This window comes from Bombina bombina, chromosome 11 (genome assembly GCF_027579735.1).
Source record: "Bombina bombina isolate aBomBom1 chromosome 11, aBomBom1.pri, whole genome shotgun sequence".
Taxonomy (NCBI): Eukaryota; Metazoa; Chordata; class Amphibia; order Anura; family Bombinatoridae; genus Bombina; species Bombina bombina.
This window is the reverse complement of record NC_069509.1, coordinates 73280958-73307065: the sequence shown is the minus strand read 5'-3', so window position 1 is coordinate 73307065 and position 26108 is coordinate 73280958. Positions and strand designations below refer to the sequence as shown.

The 26108-nt window shown below is 42.0% G+C and overlaps 1 protein-coding gene across 1 annotated transcript in view; it reads left to right on the top strand.

The window, feature by feature from the left end:
- B9D1 (B9 domain containing 1) overlaps positions 1-26108 on the top strand; it is a 440314-nt gene that overhangs the window by 33833 nt on the left and 380373 nt on the right. The window contains exon 3 of the mRNA XM_053695026.1: positions 12775-12886. Within this exon, the coding sequence (XP_053551001.1) occupies positions 12775-12886 (112 nt within the window). The remainder of the gene's footprint in view (positions 1-12774; positions 12887-26108) is intronic.

The window sequence follows — 26108 nt, the reverse complement described above, 5'->3', positions numbered from 1 at the left end:
TGACACGGTGGTTGATGTATTCAGGACCGAAGTTGTGGAGGGCCTTGAATGCATGGGTTAGGAGCTTGATGGTTATTCTCTTGTTGACGGGGAGCCAGTGTAGGTTCCTTAGGTGTTCGGTGATGTGGTTTTGGTGAGGGATGTCGAGGATAAGTCTGGCCGAGGTGTTCTGGAGTCGTTTCTGGAGCTTGATGGTGGACCCGGCGTAGAGTGCATTGCCGTAGTCCAGTCGACTACTGACGAGGGCGTGGGTAACAGATTTTCTAGTTTGAATTGTGGCACACCCTCACTGTTTGAAACCAGGGGTCTTCTGATATTTTGCTATGGTGAGGGGTTAACAAAGTACTCTTAAAAATTGCCAAATCCCCTAAAATGGAATCAATGCTGTGAGGTATCTGTCATTGTTATGGCAATCATTTGGCAGCTGAACGGACACAGAGCCACTGATTTCAAAGAGTAGGATTGTTGCTTTTTAAATATCGGGCCTCATCTTTGCCTAACCCCCGATATTGTACCATATGCAGATGGGTCAGTTTAAGGAACCCTATATAAGTTACCTAATAGGTAATTGAAATTTCTGTTGTAATCATCTGCTACCTAAAGGGGCATGTGACCCCTCATTTGAAAGTGGATAATCCCATCTTTCATGTGAGAGTTATTGTGTATGTGTGTTGTATGCTGTCTTTAGTAGATAGAGGCACCACATATAATAGATACATTAGATAGATGTTTGTCATTTTTATGGACATCACCTATAAATGTCAAGGGACTAAGAAGCCTCATTTGAAAGAGGAGGGCTCTCCTCTTTACATATTTGGGTTTCATACCCCTCTGTATTCGTTCGGCAGGGATAGGGGTTCTGAAAAATGTATTTCTCTTGTAAGGTGTATCCAGTCCACGGATCATCCATTACTTGTGGGATATTTTCATTCCCAACAGGAAGTTGCAAGAGGACACCCACAGCAGAGCTGTTATATAGCTCCTCCCCTAACTGCCATACCCATTCATTCTCTTGCAACTCTCAACAAGCATGGAGGTAGTAAGAGAGAGTGGTTAAATATAGCTAGTTTATTTTCTTCAATCAAAAGTTTGTTATTTTTAAATAGTACCGGAGTTGTGCTATTTTATCCCAGGCAGTAAATAGAAGAAGAATCTGCCTGAGGTTTCTATGATCTTAGCAGGTTGTAACTAAGATCCATTGCTGTTCTCACATATGTCTGAGGAGAGAGGTAACTTCAGCGGGAGAATGGCATGCAGCTTACTCTGCTATGAGGTATGTGCAGTTACAATTTTTTCTAGAAATGGAAATGCTAGAAAATGCTGCTGATACCGGATTAATGTAAGTTAAGCCTGAATACAGTGATTTAATAGCGACTGGTATCATGCTTACTCTCAGGGGTAATACCCTTTTAAAATTGCAATATAAAACGTTTGCTGGCATGTTTAATAGTTTTTATATATGCTTTGGTGATAAAACTTTATTGGGGCCTAGTTTTTTCCACATGGCTGGCTTAAATTTTGCCTAGAAACAGTTTCCTGAGGCTTTCCACTGTTGGGCTGTGGCAGTTTGTTGTGACTGTTAAAAAACGTCTATATAGTTTTTTTGATCCGTTTTTTTAACTAAAGGGTTAATCATCCATTTGCAAGTGGGTGCAATGCTCTGTTAACTTATTACATACACTGTAAAAATTTCGTTTGATTTACTGCCTTTTTTCACTGTTTTTCAAATTTTGACAAAATTTGTTTCTCTTAAAGGCACAGTACCGTTTATTATATTTGCTTGTTAACTTGATTCAAAGTGTTTTCCAAGCTTGCTAGTCTCATTGCTAGTCTGTATAAACATTTCTGACATAGAGGAAACTCCTTGTTCATTATGTTTAAAAGCCATGGTGGAACCCCCTCTTAGAATGTGTACCAAATGTACTGATTTCACTTTAAGCAATAAAGATCATATTATGGCCTAGATTTAGAGTTCGGCGGTAGCCGTCAAAACCAGCGTTAGATGCTCCTAACGCTGGTTTTGGCCGCCCGCTGGTATTTGGAGTCAGTGATTAAAGGGTCTAACGCTCACTTTACAGCCGCGACTTTTCTATACCGCAGATCCCCCTACGCCATTTGCGTAGCCTATCTTTTCAATGGGATCTTTCTAACGCTGGTATTTAGAGTCGTTTCTGCAGTGAGCGTTAGAGCTCTAACGACAAGATTCCAGCCGCCTGAAAATAGCAGGAGTTAAGAGCTTTCTGGCTAACGCCGGTTTATAAAGCTCTTAACTACTGTACCCTAAAGTACACTAACACCTATAAACTACCTATGTACCCCTAAACCGAGGTCCCCCCACATCGCCGCAACTCGATTAAAAATTTTAACGCCTAATCTGCCGACCGCCACCTACGTTATACTTATGTACCCCTAATCTGCTGCCCCTAACCCCGCCGACCCCTATATTACATTTATTAACCCCTAATCTGCCCCCCACAACATCGCCGCCAGCTACTTAAAATAATTAACCCCTAATCTTCCGACCGCAAAGCGCCGCCACCTACGTTATCCCTTTGTACCCCTAATCTGCTACCCCTAACACCGCCGACCCCTATATTATATTTATTATCCCCTAATCTGCCCCCCTCAACGTCGCCGACACCTGCCTACACTTATTAACCCCTAATCTGCCGAGCGGACCTGAGCGCTACTATAATAAAGTTATTAACCCCTAACCCGCCTCACTAACCCTATCATAAATAGTATTAACCCCTAATCTGCCCTCCCTAACATCGCCGACACCTACCTTCAATTATTAACCCCTAATCTTCCGATCGGAGCTCACCGCTATTCTAATAAATGTATTAACCCCTAAAGCTAAGTCTAACCCTAACACTAACACCCCCCTAACTTAAATATAATTTTAATCTAACGAAATAAATTAACTCTTATTAAATAAATTAATCCTATTTAAAGCTAAATACTTACCTGTAAAATAAATCCTAATATAGCTACAATATAAATTATAATTATATTATAGCTATTTTAGGATTAATATTTATTTTACAGGCAACTTGGTATTTATTTTAACTAGGTACAATAGCTATTAAATAGTTAAGAACTATTTAATAGTTACCTAGTTAAAATAATAACAAAATTACCTGTAAAATAAATCCTAACCTAAGATATAATTAAACCTAACACTACCCTATCAATAAAATAATTAAATAAACTACCTACAATTACCTACAATTAACCTAACACTACACTATCAATAAATTAAATAAACACAATTGCTACAAATAAATACAATTAAATAAACTAGCTAAAGTACAAAAAATAAAAAAGAACTAAGTTACAGAAAATAAAAAAATATTTACAAACATAAGAAAAATATTACAACAATTTTAAACTAATTACACCTACTCTAAGCCCCCTAATAAAATAACAAAGCCCCCCAAAATAATAAATTCCCTACCCTATTCTAAATTTAAAAAGTTACAAGCTCTTTTACCTTACCAGCCCTGAACAGGGCCCTTTGCGGGGCATGCCCCAAGAAGTTCAGCTCTTTTGCCTGTAAAAGAAAACATACAATACCCCCCCCCCAACATTACAACCCACCACCCACATACCCCTAATCTAACCCAAACCCCCCTTAAATAAACCTAACACTAAGCCCCTGATGATCTTCCTACCTTGTCTTCACCATGCCAGGTTCACCGATCCGTCCTGGCTCCAAGATCTTCATCCAACCCAAGCGGGGGCTAGACATCCACTGAAGAAGTCCAGAAGAGGGTCCAAAGTCTTCCTCCTATCCGGCAAGAAGAGGACATCCGGACCGGCAAACATCTTCTCCAAGCGGCATCTTCGATCTTCTTCCATCCGGTGCGGAGCGGGTCCATCTTGAAGCAGGCGACGCGGATCCATCCTCTTCTTCCGATGTCTCCCGACGAATGACGGTTCCTTTAAGGGACGTCATCCAAGATGGCGTCCCTCGAATTCCGATTGGCTGATAGGATTCTATCAGCCAATCGGAATTAAGGTAGGAATTTTCTGATTGGCTGATGGAATCAGCCAATCAGAATCAAGTTCAATCCGATTGGCTGATCCAATCAGCCAATCAGATTGAGCTCGCATTCTATTGGCTGTTCCGATCAGCCAATAGAATGCGAGCTCAATCTGATTGGCTGATTGGATCGGCCAATCGGATTGAACTAGATTCTGATTGGCTGATTCCATCAGCCAATCAGAAAATTCCTACCTTAATTCCGATTGGCTGATAGAATCCTATCAGCCAATCGGAATTCGAGGGACGCCATCTTGGATGACGTCCCTTAAAGGAACCGTCATTCGTCGGGAGACATCGGAAGAAGAGGATGGATCCGCGTCGCCTGCTTCAAGATGGACCCGCTCCGCACCGGATGGAAGAAGATCGAAGATGCCGCTTGGAGAAGATGTTTGCCGGTCCGGATGTCCTCTTCTTGCCGGATAGGAGGAAGACTTTGGACCCTCTTCTGGACTTCTTCAGTGGATGTCTAGCCCCCGCTTGGGTTGGATGAAGATCTTGGAGCCAGGACGGATCGGTGAACCTGGCATGGTGAAGACAAGGTAGGAAGATCATCAGGGGCTTAGTGTTAGGTTTATTTAAGGGGGGTTTGGGTTAGATTAGGGGTATGTGGGTGGTGGGTTGTAATGTTGGGGGGGGGGTATTGTATGTTTTCTTTTACAGGCAAAAGAGCTGAACTTCTTGGGGCATGCCCCGCAAAGGGCCCTGTTCAGGGCTGGTAAGGTAAAAGAGCTTGTAACTTTTTAAATTTAGAATAGGGTAGGGAATTTATTATTTTGGGGGGCTTTGTTATTTTATTAGGGGGCTTAGAGTAGGTGTAATTAGTTTAAAATTGTTGTAATATTTTTCTTATGTTTGTAAATATTTTTTTATTTTCTGTAACTTAGTTCTTTTTTATTTTTTGTACTTTAGCTAGTTTATTTAATTGTATTTATTTGTAGCAATTGTGTTTATTTAATTTATTGATAGTGTAGTGTTAGGTTAATTGTAGGTAATTGTAGGTAGTTTATTTAATTATTTTATTGATAGGGTAGTGTTAGGTTTAATTATATCTTAGGTTAGGATTTATTTTACAGGTAATTTTGTTATTATTTTAACTAGGTAACTATTAAATAGTTCTTAACTATTTAATAGCTATTGTACCTAGTTAAAATAAATACCAAGTTGCCTGTAAAATAAATATTAATCCTAAAATAGCTATAATATAATTATAATTTATATTGTAGCTATATTAGGATTTATTTTACAGGTAAGTATTTAGCTTTAAATAGGATTAATTTATTTAATAAGAGTTAATTTATTTCGTTAGATTAAAATTATATTTAAGTTAGGGGGGTGTTAGTGTTAGGGTTAGACTTAGCTTTAGGGGTTAATACATTTATTAGAATAGCGGTGAGCTCCGATCGGAAGATTAGGGGTTAATAATTGAAGGTAGGTGTCGGCGATGTTAGGGAGGGCAGATTAGGGGTTAATACTATTTATGATAGGGTTAGTGAGACGGATTAGGGGTTAATAACTTTATTATAGTAGCGCTCAGGTCCGCTCGGCAGATTAGGGGTTAATAAGTGTAGGCAGGTGTCGGCGACGTTGTGGGGGGCAGATTAGGGGTTAATAAATATAACATAGGGGTCGGCGATGTTAGGGCAGCAGATTAGGGGTACATAGGGATAACGTAGGTTGCGGCGGTTTACGGAGCGGAAGATTAGGGGTTAAAACTGTAATGCAGGGGTCAGCGATAGCGGGGGCGGAAGATTAGGGGTTAATAAGTGTAAGGTTAGGGGTGTTTAGACTTGGGGTTCATGTTAGGGTGTTAGGTGCAGACGTAGGAAGTGTTTCCCCATAGGAAACAATGGGGCTGCGTTAGGAGCTGAACGCTGCTTTTTTGCAGGTGTTAGGTTTTTTTTCAGCTCAAACAGTCCCATTGTTTCCTATGGGAGAATCGTGCACGAGCACGTTTTTGAGGCTGGCCGCGTCCGTAAGCAACTCTGGTATCGAGAGTTGCATTTGCGGTAAAAATGCCCTACGCTCCTTTTTTGGAGCCTAACGCAGCATTTGTTTTAACTCTCGATACCAGAGTTAAATTTATGGTGCGGCCAGAAAAAAGCCCGCGGAGCGTTAACAGCCCTTTTACCGCCGAACTCTAAATCTAGGCCTATGTCTTTAAAAAATTTATCACCAGAGGAATCTGACGAGGGGGAAGTTATGCCGACTAACTCTCCCCACGTGTCAGATCCTTTGACTCCTGCTCAAGGGACTCACGCTCAAATGGCGCCAAGTACATCTAGGGCTCCCACAGCGTTTACTTTACAAGACATGGCGGCAGTCATGGATAATACACTGTCAGCGGTATTAGCCAGACTACCTGAATTTAGAGGTAAGCGAGATAGCTCTGGGGTTAGACGAAATGCAGAGCATACTGACGCTTTAAGAACCATGTCTGATACTGCCTCACAATATGCAGAAGCTGAGGAAGGAGAGCTTCAGTCTGTGGGTGATGTTTCTGACTCAGGAAAGATACCTGACTCTGATATTTCTACATTTAAATTTAAGCTTGAACACCTTCGCGTGTTACTCAGGGAGGTGTAAGCTGCTCTGAATGACTGTGATACAATTGCAGTGCCAGAGAAATTGTGTAGACTGGATAAATACTATGCAGTGCCGGTGTGTACTGATGTTTTTCCAATACCTAAAAGGTTTACAGAAATTATTAATAAGGAATGGGATAGACCAGGTGTGCCGTTCTCTCCCCCTCCTATTTTTAGAAAAATGTTTCCTATAGACGCCACCACACGGGACTTATGGCAGACAGTCCCTTAGGTGGAGGGAGCAGTTTCTACTCTAGCAAAGCGTACTACTATCCCTGTCGAGGACAGTTGTGCTTTTTTAGATCCAATGGATAAAAAATTAGAAGGTTACCTTAAGAAAATGTTTATTCAACAAGGTTTTATCCTACAGCCCCTTGCATGCATTGCTCCTGTCACTGCTGCTGCGGCGTTCTGGTTTGAGTCTCTGGAAGAGGCTTTACAGGTAGCGACTCCATTGGATGACATACTTGGCAAGCTTAGAGCACTTAAGCTAGCCAATTCCTTTGTTTCTGATGCCATTGTTCATTTGACTAAACTAACGGCTAAGAATTCTGGTTTTGCTATACAGGCTCGCAGGGCGCTATGGCTTAAATCATGGTCAGCTGACGTGACTTCAAAATCTAAGCTGCTTAAAGGGACATAATACTCATATGCTAAATCACTTGAAACTGATGCAGTATAACTGTAAAAAGCTGACAGGAAATTATCACCTGAGCATCACTATGTAAAAAAGGAAGATATTTTACCTCACAATCTCCTCAGCTCAGCAGAGTAAGTTCTGTGCAAAAAGTTATACTCAGCTGCTCCCAGCTGCAGGTAAAAAAAAAAAAAATGAAGAAATGAACAGCAGCCAATCAGCATCATCAGTGCTGAGGTCATGAACTCTTACTGTGATCTCATGAGATTTGACTTAACTCTCATGAGATTTCATAGTAAGCTTCCTTTACCTGATTGGTGAAATAATATGAGAGTGCACGATGCTCAGCCCCTAAGATGTCCCGGGACAGACACACTAAAATGCTGCTTAGAAATCCTTTACAATGGGAGGTGGCTACTGAGGAACTTTTGAGGTAAAATATCTTTCTTTTTTACATAGAGATGTTCAGGAGATATTTTCTAGTCAGCTTTTTACAGCTATGCTGCATCACTTTCAAGTGTTTAAACATTTGGGTATTATGGCCCTTTAACATTCCCTTCAAGGGGCAGACCCTATTCGGGCCTGGTTTGAAGGAGATTATTGCTGATATCACTGGAGGAAAAGGTCATGCCCTTCCTCAGGACAGGTCCAAATCAAGGGCCAAACAGTCTAATTTTCGTGCCTTTCGAAACTTCAAGGCAGGTGCGGCATCAACTTCCTCTAATGCAAAACAAGAGGGAACTGCTGCTCAGTCCAAGACGGTCTGGAGACCAAACCAGACCTGGAACAAAGGTAAGCAGGACAAAAAGCCTGCTGCTGCCTCTAAGACAGCATGAAGGAACGGCCCCCTATCCGGTAACGGATCTAGTAGGGGGCAGACTTTCACTCTTCGCCCAGGCGTGGGCAAGAGATGTCCAGGATCCCTGGGCGTTGGAAATTATATCTCAGGGATATCTTCTGGACTTCAAAGCTTCCCCCCCAAAAGGGAGATTTCACCTTTCACAATTATCTGCAAACCAGATAAAGAGAGAGGCATTCTTACACTGTGTACGAGACCTCCTAGTTATGGGAGTGATCCATCCAGTTCCAAAGGAGGAACAGGGACAGGGTTTTTACTCAAATCTGTTTGTGGTTCCCAAAAAAGAGGGAACCTTCAGACCAATTTTGGATCTAAAGATCTTAAACAAATTCCTCAAAGTTCCATCATTCAAGATGGAAACTATTCGTACCATCCTACCTATGATCCAGGAGGGTCAATATATGACTACAGTGGATCTAAAGGATGCTTATCTTCACATTCCGATACACAAAGATCATCATCGATTTCTCAGGTTTGCCTTTCTAGACAGGCATTACCAGTTTGTAGCTCTTCCCTTTGGATTAGCTACAGCCCCAAGAATCTTTACGAAGGTTCTAGGGTCGCTTCTGGCGGTCCTAAGGCCGCGGGGCATAGCAGTGGCCCCTTATTTAGACGACATCCTGATACAGGAGTCAAACTTCCAAATTGCCAAGTCTCATACGGACGTAGTACTGGCATTTCTGAGGTCGCATGGGTGGAAAGTGAACGAGGAAAAGAGTTCTCTATCCCCACTCACAAGAGTTTCCTTCCTAGGGACTCTGATAGATTCTGTAGAAATGAAAATTTACCTGACGGAGTCCAGGTTATCAAAGCTTCTAAATTCCTGCCGTGTTCTTCATTCCATTCCGCGCCCTTCGGGGGCTCAGTGTATGGAAGTAATCGGCTTAATGGTAGCGGCAATGGACATAGTGCCGTTTGCACGCTTACATCTCAGACTGCTGCAACTATGCATGCTCAGTCAGTGGAACAGGGATTACACAGATTTGTCCCCTCAACTGAATCTGGACCAAGAGACCAGGGATTCTCTTCTCTGGTGGCTATCTCGGGTCCATCTGTCCAAAGGTATGACCTTTCGCAGGTCAGATTGGACAATTGTAACAACAGATGCCAGCCTTCTAGGTTGGGGTGCAGTCTGGAACTCCCTGAAGGCTCAGGGATCGTGGACTCAGGAGGAGACTCTCCTTCCAATAAATATTCTTGAACTAAGAGCGATATTCAATGCTCTTCAGGCTTGGCCTCAGTTAGCAACTCTGAGGTACATCAGATTTCAGTCGGACAACATCACGACTGTGGCTTACATCAACCATCAAGGGGGAACAAGAAGTTCCCTAGCGATGTTAGAAGTTTCAAAAATAATTCGCTGGGCAGAGATTCACTCTTGCCACCTATCAGCTATCCATATCCCAGGTGTAGAGAACTGGGAGGTGGATTTTCTAAGTCGTCTGACTTTTCATCCGGGGGAGTGGGAACTCCATCCGGAGGTGTTTGCACAATTGATTCATCATTGGGGCAAACCAGAACTGGATCTCATGGCGTCTCGCCAGAACGCCAAGCTTCCGTGTTACGGATCCAGGTCCAGGGATCCCAAGGCGACACTGATAAATGCTCTAGCAGCGCCCTGGTCTTTCAACCTGGCTTATGTGTTTCCACCGTTTCCTCTGCTCCCTCGACTGATTGCCAAGATCAAGCAGGAGAGAGCATCAGTGATTCTGATAGCACCTGTGTGGCCACGCAGGACCTGGTATGCAGATCTAGTGGACATGTCATCCTTTCCACCATGGTCTCTGCCTCTGAGACAGGACCTTCTACTTCAGGGTCCTTTCAACCGTCCAAATCTAATTTCTCTGAGACTGACTACCTGGAGATTGAACGCTTGATTTTATCAAAGCGTGGCTTCTCCGAGTCAGTCATTGATACCTTAATACAGGCACGAAAGCCTGTCGCCAGGAAAATTTACCATAAGATATGGCGTAAATATCTTTATTGGTGTGAATCCAAGGGTTATTCATGGAGTAAGGTCAGAATTCCCAGGATATTATCTTTTCTCCAAGAAGGTTTGGAAAAAGGATTGTCAGCTAGTTCCTTAAAGGGACAGATTTCTGCTCTGTCTATTCTTTTGCACAAGCGTCTGGCAGATGTTCCAGACGTTCAGGCATTTTGTCAGGCTTTAGTTAGAACCAAGCCTGTGTTTAAACCTGTTGCTCCACCATGGAGCTTAAATTTGGTTCTTAAGGTTCTTCAAGGAGTTCCGTTTGAACCTCTTCATTCCATAGTTATCAAACTTTTATCTTGGAAAGTTCTTTTTTTGGTAGCTATTTCCTCGGCTCGTAGAGTCTCCGAGTTATCTACCTTACAATGTGATTCTCCTTATCTGATTTTTCATACGGATAAGGTAGTCCTGCGTACAAAACCTGGGTTTTTACCTAAGGTGGTATCTAACAAGAATATCAATCAAGAGATTGTTGTTCCATCCTTGTGTCCTAATCCTTCTTCGAAGAAGGAACGTCTATTACACAATCTGGACGTGGTCCGTGCTTTAAAGTTTTACTTACAAGCTACTAAAGATTTTCGTCAAACATCTGCTTTGTTTGTTGTCTACTCTGGACAGAGGAGAGGTCAAAAGGCTTCGGCAACCTCTCTTTCTTTTTGGCTAAGAAGCATAATCCGCTTAGCCTATGAGACTGCTGGACAGCAGCCTCCTGAAAGGTTTACAGCTCATTCCACTAGAGCTGTGGCTTCCACTTGGGCCTTTAAAAGTTCTACAAATTTGATACTTTTGCTTCTTCGGAGGCTATTTTTGGGAGAAAGGTCTTACAGGCAGTGGAACCTTCCGTTTAAGTACCTGCCTTGTCCCTCCCTTCATCCGTGTACTTTAGCTTTGGTATTGGTATCCCACAAGTAATGGATGATCCGTGGACTGGATACACTTTACAAGAGAAAACACAATTTATGCTTACCTGATAAATTTATTTCTCTTGTGGTGTATCCAGTCCACGGCCCGCCCTGTCATTTTAAGGCAGGTCATTTTTAAATTTAAACTACAGTCACCACTGCACCCTATGGTTTCTCCTTTCTCTGCTTGTTTTCGGTTGAATGACTGGATATGGCAGTTAGGGGAGGAGCTATATAACAGCTCTGCTGTGGGTGTCCTCTTGCAACTTCCTGTTGGGAATGAGAATATCCCACAAGTAATGGATGATCCGTGGACTGGATACACCACAAGAGAAATAAATTTATCAGGTAAGCATAAATTGTGTTTTGCACTGAATTGGGTTAGGCGATCACTACCAAAGGGATAACCTGACTCTTTGAGTTGAGTGTGACCCCTCCCAGAGAAGAATTCCTTCCTTCACACAAGAGGTTTCCTACTTTTACTGCATGTAGCAAACAGAGCATACCTTCATATGCCTGCGCACATGCATTCAAACATTGTGCTGCTTTTAGTGTCAGCAGTGTCATCTCAACACCGTGTCTGAATGCAGGTACACAGAGCATATGTACATATGCTGCTATACCCTGTGCACAATAGATACTGACACTAGGATAGCTGTTACAAGATAAGTTTAGCTAATAAAAGTGTTTTAAAAAAAACTGGTTCCGTTTTAAAATGAAATTCAATTATGTGCATTTCAGAATTAGCTACAATATTCCTGTTTGCTGCATTGACTATAAGATAAAAGTCCTGATAATCTAAAGCTTTTTGATCTGGCGAGATTATTAAAGGGGTATAAAATAGTCTGTTTAGTTGTAATTTAGAAAAAAACACACACAAAACAATAGGTTATACTTAAAGGGACAGTGTACTCTAGAATTGTTAATATTTAAAAAGATAGATAATACCTTTATTACTCATTCCCCAGTTTTGCACAACCAACATGGTTATATTAAAGGGACACTGAACCCAATTTTTTTCTTTTGTGATTCAAATAGAGCATGCAATTTTAAGCAACTTTTTAATTTACTCCTATTAGCAAATGTTCTTCATTCTCTTGGTATCTTTATTTGAAAAGCAAAAATGTAAGTTTAGATGCAGGCTCATTTTTGGTGAACAACCTGGGTTGTTCTGGCTGATTGGTGGATAAATTCATCCACCAATAAACAAGTGCTGTCCAGGGTCTGGACTTTCTTTTTCAAATAAAGATAGCAAGAGAACAAAGACAAATTGATAATATGAGTAAATTAGAAAGTTGCTTAAAATTGCATGCTCTATCTGAATCACAAAAGAAAAAAAATTGGGTTCAGTGTCCCTTTAATATACATTTTACCTCTGTGATTACCTTGTATCTAAGCGTCTGCAGACTGCCCCCTTATTTCAGTTCTTTTGTCAGACTTTAGTTTTAGCCAAACAGTGCTGATTTATAAATAACTCCATGGGAGTGAGCACAATGTTATCCATATGACACACATGAACTAGCTCTGTCTAGCTGTAAACAAACAACTATCTAAATGCCCTGAGATAATGACCTTCAAGGGCTCAGAAATGATCATATGAGCCTACCTAGTTAATATTTATAGTTTATCATTTTTTTTGTTTACCATAAAATTGTTTTCTTTGAAGTGAATATATAATAGTATGATAGTTGCTGCTTTTGTTCCGAGTTCCACTTGTTAATGTCATAATGTCTTATTTTTTTATTGTATTTTTTAGGGAGTAGAAGAAGGAATATCTCAGATCAGTTCCAAAAGCCGAACTACTGAACAATCTCTTGTCTGGAATTTCCCTTTTGAAATTACTTTTAAAAGTACCAACCCGCATGGCTGTAAGTATAAAAAGTTACAACTCCTCCAAATAAGGAAAGTGGTGGATGTAGTTTAGTCAATTGAAAAACAATTGCAGCAAGTGAGATGTTTATTTTTTTCTAATAAAGTTCAGACTCTGCTGATATGTTAATCTTATGGAAGAGTGAAGGAAAATGTTGCAATTACAAGGTGCTTGCTGCCCCTTTTTAAAGGACCATTAAATACTGTATAATTGCATAATCCACAAGTGCACAATAAAAAGACAACTCAATAGCACTTACTCAGAAGTTTTAATGAGCAGTAGATTTTTTTTTTTTTTCTGACAAATTTCAAAATTTACTTCAATTAGCCGGCTCCTTGTATCATGTGACAGCCATCAGCCTTATACCCTCAATTTTACTTATGCTCAGAACAAGGTGCCTATCCCATGATATGAGCCAAGATATAAACATTTCTGTATTTTGGTGTTAATTTCTATTTATCTCAGCTCTCCCTTGCTAATACTTGCCAGTGAGATGAATATAAAGTACTACAAAAAATAATGGGTGGCAGAGACCAGGATTAAGACATATACTGCAAAACAAATACGGCTAGATTACGAGTTTTTGTCGGTAAGGCTGTGCGGTGCTAACGCACAGTTTTTCCTTACCGCTCACCTACAGTAACGCTGGTATTACGGGTCTTTACAAACCCGGCGTTAGCCGCAAAAAAGTGAGTGTAGAGCAGAATTTAGCTCCACATCTCACCTCAATACCAGCGTTGCCTACGGTAGCGGTGAGCTGGCAAAACGTGCTCGTGCACCATTTCCCCATAGGAATCAATGGGGCAGAGCCGGCTTAAAAAAAAACTAACACCTGCAAAAAAGCAGCGTTCAGCTCCTAACGCAGCCCCATTGATTCCTATGGAGAAATACATTTATGTCTACACCTAACACCTTAACATGAACCCCGAGTCTAAACACCCCTAATCTTACACTTATTAACCCCTAATCCACCGCCACCGACATCGCCGACACCTGCTTTATATTATTAACCTCTAATCTGCTGCTCCGGACACCACCGCCACCTACATTATACTTATGAACCCCTAATCTGCTGCCCCCAACATCGCCGACACCTACATTATATTTATTAACCCCTAATCTGCCGCCCCCAACGTCGCCACCACTATATTATTATTCTTTATTTATAAAGCGCCAACAGATTTTGCAGCGCTGTTTATGGGTAACAAAGATAAAAGGACAGTACAATATGAGACACCAGACAAAATTTAACAAACAAATACAGGGGGAATTGGGAGCCCTGTTCCCGTGGGAACTTACAATCTAAATGGGTAGGAGGGTGAGAAACAGGAGGTGGGGACGCAAAGGTAGGAATGATGTTAGTGTGAAGTTAGATGAGGGCAACTATTAGGTAAGTGGAATTCATTTGTTACTGATTTGGTGATAGGCTTCCCTGAACAAGAAGGTCTTTAGGGAGTGTTTAAAGGAGGAGAGGTTGGGGGAAAGTCTGACAGCTCGAGGAAGTGCGGTCCAGAGGGTTGGTGCCGCACGAGAGAAGTCCTGTAGTCTAGCATGAGAGGAGGTGATGGTAGAAGAGGCAAGGAATAGATCATTGTTGGATCTTAGGGGACGGGCTGGAGTATATTTGTTGATGAGTGAGGACAGGTATGGGGGGGCTGCATTGGTAAGGGCTTTGTAGGTCAGAGTGAGAATTTTTAATTTAATTCTGATGTGAATGGGGAGCCAGTGAAGGGACTCACAGAGGGGTGTGGTGGATACAGAGCGTCGGGAGAGGTGGATTAGCCTAGCAGAGGCATTTAGGATGGATTGAAGGGGGGAGAGGCGGGAGAGAGGAAGGCCAGTTAGTAGGTTGTTACAGTAGTCAAGCCGGGAAATTACTAGGGAATGGATTAGCTGTTTAGTAGTTTCAGCACTCAGAAAATTTTGGAGATATTGCGTAGGTGGTTGCGACAGGATGAAGAGAGCGCTTGGATGTGGGGTATGAAGGACAGATTGGAGTCGAGTGAAACTCCTAGGCAACGGACTTGGGGTGATGGGGAGATAGTGGTGTCACCGACAGTACAAGTAAAGCTAGAAACTGGAGTAGAATTAGTTGGGGGGATTAGAAGAAGCTCAGTATTGGACATGTTGATTTTTAGGTGGTGAGAGGCCATCCAGGAAGAAATGCCAGATAAGCAGTCGCTGATGTGGGAAAGGACAGAAGGAGAGAGTGCAGGGGTGGATAGGTAGATCTGAGTATCATCAGCATAGAGGTGATAGTTGAAGCCATAGCTACTGATAAGCTTACCCAGTGAGGAAGTATAAATAGAGAAGAGTAGAGGGCCTAGAACAGAGCCTTAAGGTACTCCAACAGACAGAGGCAATGGAGAGGATGAGTCGCCAGCAAATGAGACAGAAAAGGACCTATTAGAGAGATAAGAGTGGATCCAGGAGAGGGCAATGTCACAGAACCCAAGGGAGCTGAGAGTCCGTAGGAGGAGGGGATGGTCAACAGTGTCGAAGGCAGCAGACAGGTCAAGTAATATAAGTATAGAATAGTGGCCATTGTTTTTAGCAGAAAGAAGATCGTTAGTAACCTTGGTGAGGGCAGTCTCAGTTGAGTGTTGTGGACGGAAGCCAGATTGCAGGGGGTCAAGCAATGAGTTGGAGGATAGGAAGTGTGTTAGGCGATCGAAAACTAGTTTTTCCAGGACTTTAGAAGCTAGTGGAAGTAGTGATATGGGGCGGTAGTTTGCAGGAGAATTGGGGTAGAGGGAGGGTTTTTTGAGGATGGGTGTGACCTTTGCATGTTTGAAGGATGATGGAAATGAACCAGTAGTAAGGGATTGGTTGAATATGTGAGTAAGAGCTGGGGTGAGGGTTGAGGACAGAGAAGGTATTAGATGTGAAGGGATAGGGTCAAGGGGGCAGGTAGTGAGGTGTGAGGAAGATATTAGGGAACTCACTTCATTCTCAGTGGTTGGGGGGAAGGTACTGAGAGTGTTGGAGGGGGTGACGGGGGCGGATATGAAAGGTTGCAGTCTTGTGGTGGGATGTTACTTCTGATGGTAAGTGTTTTGTTGAAAAAGTAGTCTGCCAAGTCTTGAGCACTAAAGTCAGATGAGGGGGGTGGTGCAGGTGGATAGAGGAGAGTGTTGAAAGTGGAGAAGAGACGTTTAGGGTTTGAGGAGTGAGAAGATATGAGAGAAGAGAAGTAGTTTTGCTTGGCTAAGTGAAGGGCAGAAGAGTAAGAATAAAGAATGAACTTATAGTGTAGGAAATCGGGTTCAGAGCGGGATTTCCTCCAGGCACGTTCAGAAGCACGGGAGCATTTTTGTAGATAGCATGTTTGCTGAGAGTGCCAGGGCTGGAGCGGACGACGTGGGGTTTTGCATATTTGTGGAGGAGCAAGGGTGTCGAGTGCAGAGGAGAGAGTATTGTTATAGTGGCTTGTAGCAAGGTCAGGACAGGATACCGTGGAAGTGTGGGGAAGGCGTTTTTGAATAAGGTTAGAAAGTTGGATAGGATCCACAGTGTGCAGATTTCTACAGGTGCGGAGGCGGGGGCTAGAAATAGGTTTAGCCATTGAGATTATAGTTGAGCAGATGGTGGTCTGAGATGGGAAATGGGCGACAGGTGACATCAGAAGGGGAGCAGAGGTAGGAGAATACCAGCTCAAGAAAGTGTCTGTCACGGTGAGTAGGGAATATGGTGGATTGTGAGAGACTAAAGGAGTTTGTGAGTGAGAGAAGTTTAGAGGCAGCAGGGGTAGATGGGTTATCAATAAAGTTATTAACCCCTAAATCTAAGTCTAACCCTAACACCCCCCTAACTTAAATAGAATTTAAATACATCTAAATAAATATTACTATCATTAAATAAATAATTCCTTTTTTGAACTAAATACTTACCTATAAAATAAACCCTAAGATAGCTACAATATAACTAATAGTTACATTGTAGCTAGCTTAGGATTTATTTTTATTTTACAGGCAAGTTTGTATTTATTTTAACTAGGTAGAATAGTTATTAAATAGTTATTAACTATTTAATAACTACCTAGCTAAAATAAATACAAAAGTACCTGTAAAATAAAACCTAACCTAAGCTACAATTACACCTAACACTACACTATAATTAAATAAATTACCTAAATTAACTACAATTAATTACAATTAAATTAAATAAACTATAGTACGAAAAAAAAAAAACACTAAATTACAGAAAATAATAAAATAATTACAATTTTTTTTAAACTAATTACACCTAATCTAATCCCCCTAATAAAATAAAAAGCCCCCCAAAATAAAAAAAATCCCTACCCTATACTAAATTACAAATAGCCCTTAAAAGGGCTTTTTGCGGGGCATTGCCCCAAAGTAATCAGCTCTATTACCTGTGAAAAAAAGTACAATACCCCCCAACATTAAAACCCACCACCCACACACCCAACCCTACTCTAAAACCCACCCAATCCCCCTTAATAAAACCTAACACTACCCCCTTGAAGATCACCCTACCTTGAGACGTCTTCACCCAGCCGGGCAGAAGTGGTTCTCCAGACGGTCCAAAGTCTTCATCCTATCCGGGCAGAAGAGAACCTCCTGACGGGCAGAAGTCTTCATCCAGACGGCATCTTCTATCTTCATCCATCCGGAGCGGAGCGGGTCCATCTTCAAGACATCCGACGCGGAGCATCCTCTTCGTTCGACGGCGACTGGAACAATGACGGGTCCTTTAAATGACGTCATCCAAGATGGCGTCCCTTCAATTCTGATTGGCTGATAGAATTCTATCAGCCAATCGGAATTAAGGTAGAAAAAAATCCTATTGGCTGATCCAATCAGCCAATAGGATTGAAGTTCAATCCTATTGGCTGATTAGAACAGCCAATAGGATTGAGCTCGCATACTATTGGCTGATTGGAACAGCCAATAGAATGCAAGCTCAATCCTATTGGCTGATTGGATCAGCCAATAGGATTTTTTCTACCTTAATTCCGATTGGCTGATAGAATTCTATCAGCCAATCGGAATTGAAGGGACGCCATCTTGGATGACGTCATTTAAAGGACCTGTCATTGTTTCAGTCGCCGTCGAACAAAGAGGATGCTCCGCGTCGGATGTCTTAAAGATGGACCCGCCCCCCTCCGGATGGATGAAGATAGAAGATGCCGCCTGGATGAAGACTTCTGCCCGTCTGGAGGTCCTCTTCTGCCCAGATAGGATGAAGACTTTGGACCGTCTGGAGAACCACCACAAATATATTTATTAAAGTGGCGGCGATGTCCGGTCGGCAGATTAGGGGTTAAAAATTTAATTTAAGTGTTTGCGATGTGGGGGGGGGGGGGCTTGGTTTAGGGGTTAATAGGTAGTTTATATGTGTTAGTGTACTTTTTAGCACTTTTGTTAAGAATTTTATGCTACTGACTTTTAAATGCGGTACCAGTCTTGACAGGAGAGGCTGTACCGCTCACTTTTTGGAAGACTCGTAATACCGGCGTTAGGCAAGTCCCATTGAAAATATAGGATATGCAATTTACGTAAGTGGATTTGTGGTATTACTGAGTCTGGCCAAAAAAGTGAGCGGTACACCTGTCATTTCAAGACTCGTAATACCAGCGGGCGTTAAAAAGCAGCGTTGGGACCTCTCAACGCTGGTTTTTAAGGCTAACGCAAGACTCGTAATCTTGGCGATGCTTATTGAGTCAATAAAGGAGACACATTTTCTTCCTAATTTCGTTGTAACTGATTGTCCAAGATCCACCTTATACTGACATGAAAGATGAGTTTTCTAAACAGTTGACTGGCACAAATCAGAAGGTGTTGTACCTCCAATGACCAGCAAGTTGAAGCTGATCTTGTAGAAGGAACTCTGAACCCCTCTAGACCTGGTAACTACTTCTTGTATGCCTTTCAAATGCAGTGAACAATCCACTTAATAAGGTAGTCTTACCCGAAGAGAATAGTGAGTAATTTAGTTCTGGTCATCCGTTTCTGCTTTGAAATGGTTTCTCATGGATGAGTATTACTTATGAGAGTCAACATAAAGTCTTGTTTTTTTATGCTTGTACCTGTTCACCAATAGAGATGAAGGAGTTTGCTTTGCCAGCTAATGAGATTCCATCACACAGACCAGTTGTATAAACATGCTCTTTGGTTAGTTTCAAAATAAACAAATGTCACTCAAAGTGACAGTAAGTACAGTCATTGTGAAAGTGTCATTGATAAGTAATTAACAATTTACAATAAACAGTGTTTTTTTTTTAAACTTTACTGTATAAATTAACTTATTTTAATCCAAAGACTTACATCAATCAAGGCAGCCTCAACCCTTGTGTCTAATGCTTTGTGTCATGTAACAAGGAGGCGGTGTACGTTTATTTATACTGCAAAGATGTTGCCTATTGTAAAGCGCTACTTTAGTTTACATGATACTGTTTTATAACATCTATTTACTATCACTTTAAAAGTTTTACATTCAGAAAATATTGTAACAGGTTTAAATAGTGCTCTTTCAACACACAACATCATTTTTTAGTTATCCCCCAGAATACCAGTGTCAAACTAATCTAAGCATTACCAAGCCATCTCAATAAACCCTAAACAGCCTGGATCTCTCCATTGCTATTACCACTAACCACAAGAAGCCCGTAACTAGATGAACGCCACTAAAATAAACGCTAAACCACCTGGCTCCCCCCATCACTATTAATGCTATATTAACCCAAACTCTCCCTAACATCTTTGTGTACCTATTTTGGAAAACGTTACCCTCTCTGTCCAGCACACAAGGATCCTTCTGTCCATAACCCTTCCATTGCAAGAACCAATGCCCAATGCCTTCAGTTTTTTATCTCAATTAATACTGTGTGATGAGATGTAAAAGTAGGAGGCAATCCGCCTTTTTTAGTGCCACTTAATGGGGGGGGGGGTTGAGCAAATGAAGTAGAGTGTCCTGATCCTAGCTGCTCCAAAAGTGGCATTTCATTAAATCATTACCCGCCACAAAGGGAAGAACAGCACTATTCGGGCCAACCAAAATGCCAGAAATTAAAGGCATGTTCCGGGACCCATTTGCCAGACACTGTAGTGCTCTGTTGCCCGGTATCAGTCAAATCTTGCATATCATTCTATATTGTCTTATATTCTATATTATGTGTATTGTTTGCTTAGTAGATCCTTCCAAGAACTGTACTGGGTAATTGATAAACCCTTTTTACGCAGTGATACAGGAAAGTGGTAAAATTAAAAAACCCAAGTGAATTAAAAGTCAGAGAGTGTCTTAAATAATATTTGCTTAGGGGTGGTGTAAATTCAGCTTTACACACACACACGTACATCCAGTCAATCAAAATTCCCATGCAAAATGCATCAGATGCCTTTTTGTGGATTTTTTAAATTTAAACCTGTTTGAAATAATTGGAAAGCTATAAGACAATAATGAAGTTACCTGATTTGGTGATTGGAACCTATGAACCTGTTTCACATCGGATGAGCAGTTTACAATGGGCAGCAGACTGAAGAAAAATCTGTAGACAAAGCAGAGGTGAAAACCAGAGGTACAGTCCAGAACCAGGTGTCAAAAGAAAATGGCAAGTGAATAGGGTAAATCAGGGGAACTGTTCCAAAGTTTAACAGCCAGAAGGTCAGTCCACAGAATATATAACTCAGCAGGAGGGTAAAACATACAGCATGGTCCAGAAACATTGCCAAAGTTGTTATCAGGAAGACAGGCCAGGAACATGAATGCTTTGGATTTCATAGGACAGCAACCAAGCACTAATTGGGTGTCTGATATGTTGTTTTAGCACCTCCAATCCAGGCTTGGGGCCAAAAGCAAAGGTCAATTTAAAGCAAATACATAAAAAATGGTGCTAATTAAAGGGACACTAAACACACATTTTTTTCTTTAATGATTCAGATAGAGCATGAAATTTTAAGCAACTTTCTAATTTACTCCTATTATAATTTTTTCTTCATTCTTTTGCTATCTTTATTTAAAAAGCAGGAATGTAAAGCTTAAGAGCCAGTCCATTTTTGATTGAGAACCTGGGTTATGCTTGCTTATTGGTTTGCTAAATGTAACCACCAATAAGAAAGCACTATCCAGGGTGCTGAACCTAAAATGGGCTGGCTCCTAAGCTTTAAATTCCTTTTTTTGAAATAAGATAGTAAAAAAACGAAGAAAATTTGATAGCAGGAGTAAATTAGAAAGTTGCTTAAAATTGCATGTTCTGTCTGAATCATTAAAGAAAAAATTTGGGTTTAGTGTCCCTTTAACTCACATACCTTTAACAAAAGTCCAAGCACAGCATTCAGGAGCCTTTCCATCTGATCAGTTATATTAAATGCCCATGATGTAAATGATAATCCAAAATCTCATCAACCTCAAACTCATCCACACCATCAACCAGGAACAGGAGGAGGAGAAACACGCAGAGGAAAAAGATTATCATAGCATCTTTTGACTTTAGATACATGAAAGACTGGGGGAATTCTGTAAACCGTGGCAAGATCAAGATCCACAGCGATGGCATTAATAATTTCAGTAATTCAAAAAGGACCAACAAAACGAGGACCCAACTTTCTACAAGGACAGAACATAGCCAACCACACCAAATCCCCACAAGCATAACCAGGAACTGGTGTCATGAAGTAACTGAAAGTTCTCAGCCAAGAAAGATAGATGTTGATTCAAATCTGGAAATGATGAGGAAGCAGGAAGTTCCGGAAGCACTGCAGGATGAAAGCCATCATGTGCAACAAATAGGGACATTTTAATAGACTGGGACATTTGGGGCACATTTATAAAATTAACCAGAGCTTTTACCTCTGGTTAATTGTATAATTGCGACCGCAAGCTCGCGGTAGCAATAACCAGCCGCTTGTAATGGCTGATTAATTATTGCGCGCCTGCAAACTGCAAATTTGTCCGTTTGCTGGTGCGCAATAATTTTGCGTTCCACTTATAATCAAGCCCTGTGTAATTACAAGGTTTTTCTGCAGTCTTGCAATAAATAAACATGCTAGCTGAGTGTGAACATGTCTTAAAGGAACAGTCTAGTCAAAATTAAGCTTTCATCATTCAGATAGGGCATGCAATTTTAAACAACTTTCCAATTTACTTTAATCCATCAAATTTTCTCTTGGTATTCTTTGTTGAAAGCTAAACCTAGTTTTTAAGCCCTTGAAGGCCACCTCTTATCTCAGTGCATTTGGACAGTTTTTCACAGGTAGACAGCACTAGTTCAAGTGTGCCATATAGATAACATTGGGCTCACTCCTGTAGATTTACCTAGGAGTCAGCACTGACTGACTAAAATGCATGTCTATCACAAGAACTGAAATAAGGGGGCAGTCTGCAGAGGCTTAGATGCAAGGTAATCACAGAGGTAAAAAGTATATTAATATAACCATGTTGGTTATGAACAGTCACATTTTCAGTCTGAGCTTATATACTCTCTACTTGCTATAGCAGATTTAATTGTGAAGCCTGCAATTCCTGCATAGTGTGTGCCAGAGAGGAAACCTGCTGTAATAAAGTGGTAATAATATTCACCATCTACACTGGATCCATACTGGCTTGGTTATTGGCAATAATAACATTACCTGGTTTGGTGACTGGAACCAATTTCACAGATGATGATAAGCTTTCTATACAGCAGACTTGACAAATAATCCGTAGACAAAGTAGAGGTTAAAACAAGAGGTACAATCTAGCGCCATGTGTCAAAGCAAAAGAGCAAATCAAGATACTTTTCCAAAGTTTAATAGCCAGAAGGTCGGTCCACAAAACATATAACTCAGAAGGAGGGTATAACGTATAGCGTGGTCCAGAAACTTTTCCAAGGTCATTATCAGGAAGACAGGCCAGGAACATAAACACTTTGGTTTTCATAGTGAAATAACTAATCATTGAATGGAGTCTGAAATGTTTTTTAACATCTCCCATCCAGGCTTGACTCCAAAAGCAAGGTCAGAGGTCAATTCAAAGCAAGAACATAAAACGCCAACTAGCGAAAATACCTTTAACAAAAGTCCAAGCACAGCATTCACGGAGATGGCTGCACTAATTCGAACTCACTGCAATAGGCCTCCCACTTTCAGCACACCCAAACCGTGGTGCTGGCTGTGCTGCAACCTACTACATGTGAGTGTAGATCCCTAAAAAGGCCCAGTCATAGCCTATTTGTCTAACATTTTTAAAATGCATTCATACCAAGAAAACATTCTTTGCATGGGGACAATTTGATAGTTTTCTGGTAGCTTTTCAAACAATTTCAAATTTATAACCCTGAAAACACATTTTGCCTCTTTCAAGTGGCATTTTTAGCCGTTTTGTATGGCTTTTTTTCCAGTGTTCACACTCTAATAAACCAGATCTTGTTTTCCATCTAAAGGGGAGGAGAGTCCACGGCTTCATTCATTACTATTAAAAATTAAGAACCTGGCCACCAGAGGAGGCAAAGACACCCCAGCCAAATGCTTAAATACCTCCCCCACTTCCCTCATCCCCCAGTCATTCTTTGCCTTTCGTCACAGGAGGATGGCAGAGGAGTGCTAGAGTTTCAGAGTAGTCTCTTATAGAGGGTAGTACACTTCGCATTGGGACTGGAGTTTTAAGTAGTCCTGTCAGCTTCTCAGTGAGGGCCTGGGCGAAAGTTAGAGTCCGGAGATGCAAGGAGAGTCTTTCTGCAAAACCATCCCGACTCATATTAACAGCTCCATAAGCAATCAGCGTTGATGAGTTTCGCTGCCTGCTTTCTGCACTCAAGTCCATGTCAGGAGCGAGGCTACTACCTGTTACACTTGAAGGGCCGTGTTCCTGTTTCACGGAGTAGATTCTGGTAAGATTGTTTCATTTTTTATTAATAATGATAACATAGAAGACAGGGTCACAGTGTGGCGCCTTTTTATCTTTACAGAATCAAGGGTTAATATTCCTGGAAAGGGGGATTTTTGAACAGGGGGGGTTTATACATGATATTGTTTATTGTGTCATTGCTGCGTTATGTGTGAGATGAGGCTCTGGCAATGTGTGGAACTTTCAGGTTACTTGCGGAAATCTTGCGCGGCCATTTTTGGCGCATTTTTCCCTAGTGCAGGGGTGGTCGTGCCAGGCATTCCACGTTACAGGTTGTGTCTATCCTTCTCTGTTGATCTGTGGCACAGGAGTCGTAGCAGTTTCTGTAGTCCGGGTCCTAGGAGGTGGTGAGTGCCCCAGCCATTGGTGGTATAAAAGTGCCTTTTTGTAAATTAAATTAATCTACCCATAAGCGCAAGCGATGGAGGACTCTGACGCGTTAGAGGGCTCTCCCTCCTTAACAAAGTCTTATTACTGTGTTTATTGTGAGAAGGTTCTGGTAGATCAGCCTGCTCAACTATGTTCCACATGCCTTAATAAAGTTACATCTAAATGTAAACGGATGTCTAGTACTACTGAGCCGTCCACCTCTGAGGGTTCTTCGTCCCGGGAGGTGCGTTCCCTACATTCATCTACGATTGCACATGCAGCGCCCCGGGGTCCAACCGTTACTCCTTCGGAAGAGATTTGTTGGCCGTCAGACTTTGCGGACCAACTGGAACTGGCGGTTTCGAAATTGATCCATGCCTTACCACACTCTGCTAAGCGCAAGAGTAGGGTTTATCATAGCGGCCCGGCCGAGGATTTGTCCTCGCCGATGGAAGATCCACAGGCTCTATACGATGACGAGGCCCACTCCGACTCTTCAGAGGAGACCCCTTCTGGGTCGGAGTCCGTGTCAACTAAACTTCCGGCGGCGGAGGAGCCTGGTTATAGGTTTAGGATGGAGAATTTGCGCTTTCTGCAACGGCAGGTGCTTGCTACTCTGGAGGTTCCGGAACCTAAGATACCGGAGGAACCTGCGATTCCTAAGATTGACAAGGTATACAAGGACAGGGTAGTACCTCAGTCTTTCCAGGTTCCTGTTAAGATGGCTAATATTATTAAGAACGAATGGGAACGATTAGGTTCTTCCTTTTCCCCTTCTTCTTCCTTTAAGAAACTGTTTCCTGTTCCGGACTCTCAGCTTGAGCTGTGGGGGACCATCCCTAAGGTGGATGGGGCTATCTCTACGCTCGCTAAGTGGACGACTATTCCCCTCGAGGATAGTTCGTCGTTTAAAGAGCCCATGGATAAAAAGCTGGAAAACATGTTGTGAAAGATGTTTTAGCACACAGTGTTTGTTTTTCAGCCAGCAGCGGCTGTTGCGGCTGTCGCTGGAGCTCTGACATAATGGTGAGAATCCCTGTGTGAAATGGTCGAGGGAGAGACATTCATTGACGAGATACAGGAGAAGATTAAGGCACTGAAGATCGGCAATTCTTTCTTTCATCTGTGATGCCAATATGCAAATTATTCGCCTGAATGCTAAGGTGTCAGGTTTTTCTGTTTTAGCGCGCAGGGCTCTGTGGGTTAAATCTTGGTCTGCAGACATGACTTCTAAATCGAGGCTGTTGTCCCTGCCTTTTCAAGGAAAGACCCTGTTCTGTCCAGGATTGGATTTGATCATATCCACGGTTACGGGAGGCAAGGGAGCTTTCCTACCGAAGGATAAGAAGGCTAAGCCTAAGGGATCTACTTTTCGTCCAGTGCCAGCAACCCTCAGCGAAAGTGGACCAGTCCAAGCAGATCAAGAGGCCCGCCGAGACAAAATCAGCATGAAGGGGTGGCCCCCAACCGGTCTACGGATCACGTAGGGGGCAAATGATCTCGATTCTCAGATGCATGATTGCAGGACGTTTAGGACCCCTGAGTTCTAGAAGTTGTCTCCCAGGGTTCAGATCCCATCCGCCCGAGGGCAGATTCCTCCTGCCAAACCTGTCTTCAAGACAAGAGAAGAGAGAGGCCTTTCTAGAGTGTGTGAGAGATCTCGGCTCTCTTGGGGTTATCGTACCAGTACCCCTACCCCCTTTTTGTGGTTCCAAAGAAGGAGGGCACGTTCCGCCCGATTCTGGACCTAAAGTGTTTAAACAAGTTTCTGAGTGTTCCATCGTTCAAAAAGGAAACAATCAGATCTATTCTGCCCCTAGCTCAAGAGGGACAGTTCATGACAACTGTAGACTTGAAGGACGCTTACCTTCATGTGCCAATTCACAGGGACCACTTCAGGTTCCTAAGATTTGCGTTTCTGGACCAACACTTATAGTTTGTGGCTCTTCCTTTTGGTCTGGCGACGGCCCGAGGGTTTTCACGAAGGTTCTGGGGACACTGCTTGC